At 35.4% G+C, this 3,552-nt stretch overlaps 1 protein-coding gene across 1 annotated transcript in view; it reads left to right on the top strand.

Moving 5' to 3' along the window:
* Positions 1 to 442: 442 nt before the first annotated feature.
* The window catches only part of hip1r (huntingtin interacting protein 1 related), a gene marked incomplete in the record, with an annotated part of 58,168 nt that continues 55,058 nt past the window's right edge, over positions 443 to 3,552 (top strand). The window contains 3 exon segments of the mRNA XM_014023525.1: positions 443 to 607; positions 1,903 to 2,024; positions 2,590 to 2,653. Coding sequence (XP_013878979.1) covers positions 550 to 607; positions 1,903 to 2,024; positions 2,590 to 2,653 — 244 coding nt within the window.

Genomic DNA, 3,552 nt, shown 5'->3' with positions numbered 1-3,552 from the left:
TGCCCAACCACACTGGCTGCTAGCTTAATCATAAAAAATAAAACAACTTTACTTAAGTATTAAGCATTTCTTGTATTATTTATTGCATTTGGCCCGCGGCCCTCAGATTGATTTTAATTTTGGCCCTGTCAGGAAAAATGTTTTTCAGTTTTGGCCCTCTCAGGGAAAATGTTTGGGCACCCCTGATGTAAATAGTTGGGCGTTCATTTTCGCACACCCGAGGTCCGAATAATTTTTTTTCCCTCTTCATTTGCACTCTCAGCCACGCTGCTTCCCGCTTCCTCTGTTTTGACTCRAGCTGGTTGCATCATCAAAAAGAATTGCGCTGTTGGCCAGTGGACCACAYATCTCTATCATAGGACAAATTTATATAGTTTCTACCGTATATCGTTTATATCGCGCATTCCTATTTAATATCAGGGTAGTGATCATGTTTCCAGATGTTCTCTCTCTGCAGCTGCTGTTAGATGAATCCAAGCTGCTCATGGCACCCTCTGAGAACTTCAGATCTTTACTGCATCCTGGTCCTGTTCTACCAGTGCTGAACCCATGAGCACGAGTGCCAGAAAACCCATCAGCACCCAACTTGAATACTTCCACATTGAAGGTACGAGCTTCATGAATTTGGGTCTGTTGTCTCTTCATTGTAATCACTGGGGTTGGGCATGAAATGTGTGAAGTGTTCCTGCTTTAAGTTTGGGTGTGTTACGACCATGGGTTTTGTCCCCCCTGTGCACCTGCCACGCAGATACCCCAGCCTCCCAGAGATACAAAGATTTGACAGAATTTCCTCACTGAAGGTGTCTGTATATAATTAAATGTCTAGTCATGTCAGAGCTTTAGACAAAGATCATCTTGTGTGGAGTTAGTTTTTATTCAAACKCTGTAAATGACATGATGCATGGTTTGTAAAAACTCAGAGTATGTGTTAGGAATGACTTTTTGTATTTGCTAAGTTTTATTTTTGCGGTGGTCGTCTTGATGGTTGTGTGCAAAAGTTGATCTGTTCACCCAGATTTACATGCAACGAACATTTTCTTAGAGTTTTGTTAAAATCCATCCAGTGGCTCATGAGCTTTTGCTAACAGACAGACAGACAAGCAAACGTGTAGACAAAAACATGAATCACCTTCAGCTTCGATGACCACACTGTAAAAAATGAAATGTTGGATTTACTTAACCATGTTATGTGACCTGGTTCCACTTAACTAAGTTGAGTAAATTCAAAGCAATATACCAGTTTTTTAGCCAAAGAACATGAGCATGTTGCTTTGAATTTACTCAACCCAGTTAAGTGGAACCAGGTCACATAACATGGTTAAGTAAATCCAACATTTCATTTTTAGAGTGCATAACAAAGTGAACCAGAATCCTGAATTATGATGCACATGAATCAGTTAGTATTACTTAAAAAAGGACGGGTATAAGCTCGCAGTAAAGTGGATGAATTGATGAAAACACAAACTGTCTGATGTTTTCAAATCTTGTTTGCGAAAAATGTCTCCAGTTTCATAATTGAAATGTTTCAGTTTCATCTACGTAAACATATTTTGCATTCAAAGCTGTTTTAATGAGAGTATTGTGTTGGGTGGGTGAAACTAGTTGTACAGGGTTGACGGGTGGCGTGGCTTTTCATAGTTTTTCCTGTTTCACTGCCTCACATTCACCTCCTGACTCACACAAKCTTCTCCGGTCTCTACAGATCTTGCCACTTTTTGATAAAGTATTTATCTGTAATACAAGTGGCGTTTTACTTCCTGCCATACATTTATCTACTTTTGTGGTGACTTTTTACACCCAGGAGAAGACTTTTGTTTGTTTTGTTGACGGCTGCTGTGACAAGTGAAAACCAAGTTGAACAAGGAGAGCTGCACCTTGAGGATCTTTTTTTTTTTTTTAAAGCTGGATCCTGGGGTAAAATCGTTTTGAGTTTTAAGGAAACCATGAGCAAATCAAAGACTAAAAATGAAAATAAGACTGAAAAGGCTTTGGCTGCGGAGAAAGAACAGTTCAGTAAGCAACAGGTAAGTCGATGGTTAAATTTTACTTACGTTTATTTAGATTAAACAAGGCTTTTGAAACATTTAAGCTGTACATCAGAAAAGTGAAATGCAGAAATCACAGATTTGACACAAAGAATTTACTCATTTGATTGAGTTTCTGATGTGTTTTGGATGCTGCTGCTTCCTGCATCTGCAGTTACCTGGTTTATTTATTTAATTACTTATTCACTTTCAATGTAATGTTTTTATCATTATCTTTTACCTTTGAAAAAATAAAATGTGTGTGTGAACTAAACATTCTAGGGGTTAAATAAATCATTTTCATTTAATAACCAGTTGTACATTATAGTTTTGAAGAATCATTACGTTTGACTGAGGGGGTACTAGGGGTATGACAAAATGGCTCTGGGAGTACACAGGTCTAAAAAGGTTGGGAACCACTGGTTTTAAGGATAATTTTCAACTCAAATTTAAAAATTCTACAAATGTATGTGTTTCTTTTTTAATTATTTTGTTTCAGTTTATTTTGAAGTTGTACAACAAAACAATTGAGCAAATTGAACAAGTTTTCTCTCACTTCTTTCAGCTCCAGAGCATCAGTAAAACCGTCGCCTCGGCTGAAGTACCGCCCAAAGAGAAATATGTGCGCAGTATCTTTTTAGCAAACAATAAACTGCTCATGTTTTTTCAGTTAAAGGCTGACTTTTTACTAAAATATTTATTTTACAAGATGTTAATGGTTATGAAAACTAAAAGCATAACAATAAGCTGTTGGCTTATGCTTCACTGCTCTGTGTTGTTTTAAAAAAGTGGGTTTTAAAATTGGTGAGAATATCATGTCACTTCAGACACAAAAGATCAAAGAGCTTTATGTAATGGGTTTAACATTTTAACTCACATTTATTCAGTGGAGGTACAGTAGGATTAGTCTACAAACATTTATGGGTTATGGTTATTGACGGTTATTACTGAGTCAGCTTCCACACTTTTGTTTTTCTATTTATAATTTATTCTGTACATTTTTTATCATAATAGTTTAATATACCTGTGGCTCAATTAAGAATAGCGTGCTTTGACTTTTGTTGTTTGTAGTGTGTACTTTTAAAAACATTTAACAATTTAAAATAATATTTGCCCTAAATTCACTAAGATATTTCAATTCCATCAAAACTTTATTCCCTTTAAAATCTGCTTTAGCTACTTGCTGTTTTGTCCTCTTTTGCCATTTTTAGCTACAGTTTTTATGCTTTTAGTCACTGTTAGGCACTTTCAAGCATTTAACTATCATCTTACTTTTTGGCTAAAATTAGCTGATTTTAGTTTTTGCATCTTTTAGTCTGGTTTTCTAATTTTAATCTTTGTTTCCTTATTTTATCTTGAGTATTTCATTTTACTGTTTTGCTCATTTAAAATTTGTTTTTTATTTTTGCTAATTATAGCTACTGCTCTGTATGGGGTGCCGTTCGTAAAGTTACACAATCAAAAATTACCACCAATATTTTAGCTTTATTTAGACTTTTATAAGAAAAAAAGAACAGATTTATTTTTC

The sequence above is a fragment of the Austrofundulus limnaeus genome, unplaced genomic scaffold (assembly GCF_001266775.1).
Source record: "Austrofundulus limnaeus strain Quisiro unplaced genomic scaffold, Austrofundulus_limnaeus-1.0 Scaffold374, whole genome shotgun sequence".
NCBI lineage: Eukaryota > Metazoa > Chordata > Actinopteri > Cyprinodontiformes > Rivulidae > Austrofundulus > Austrofundulus limnaeus.
This window is presented reverse-complemented; position numbering and strand designations above follow the sequence as displayed.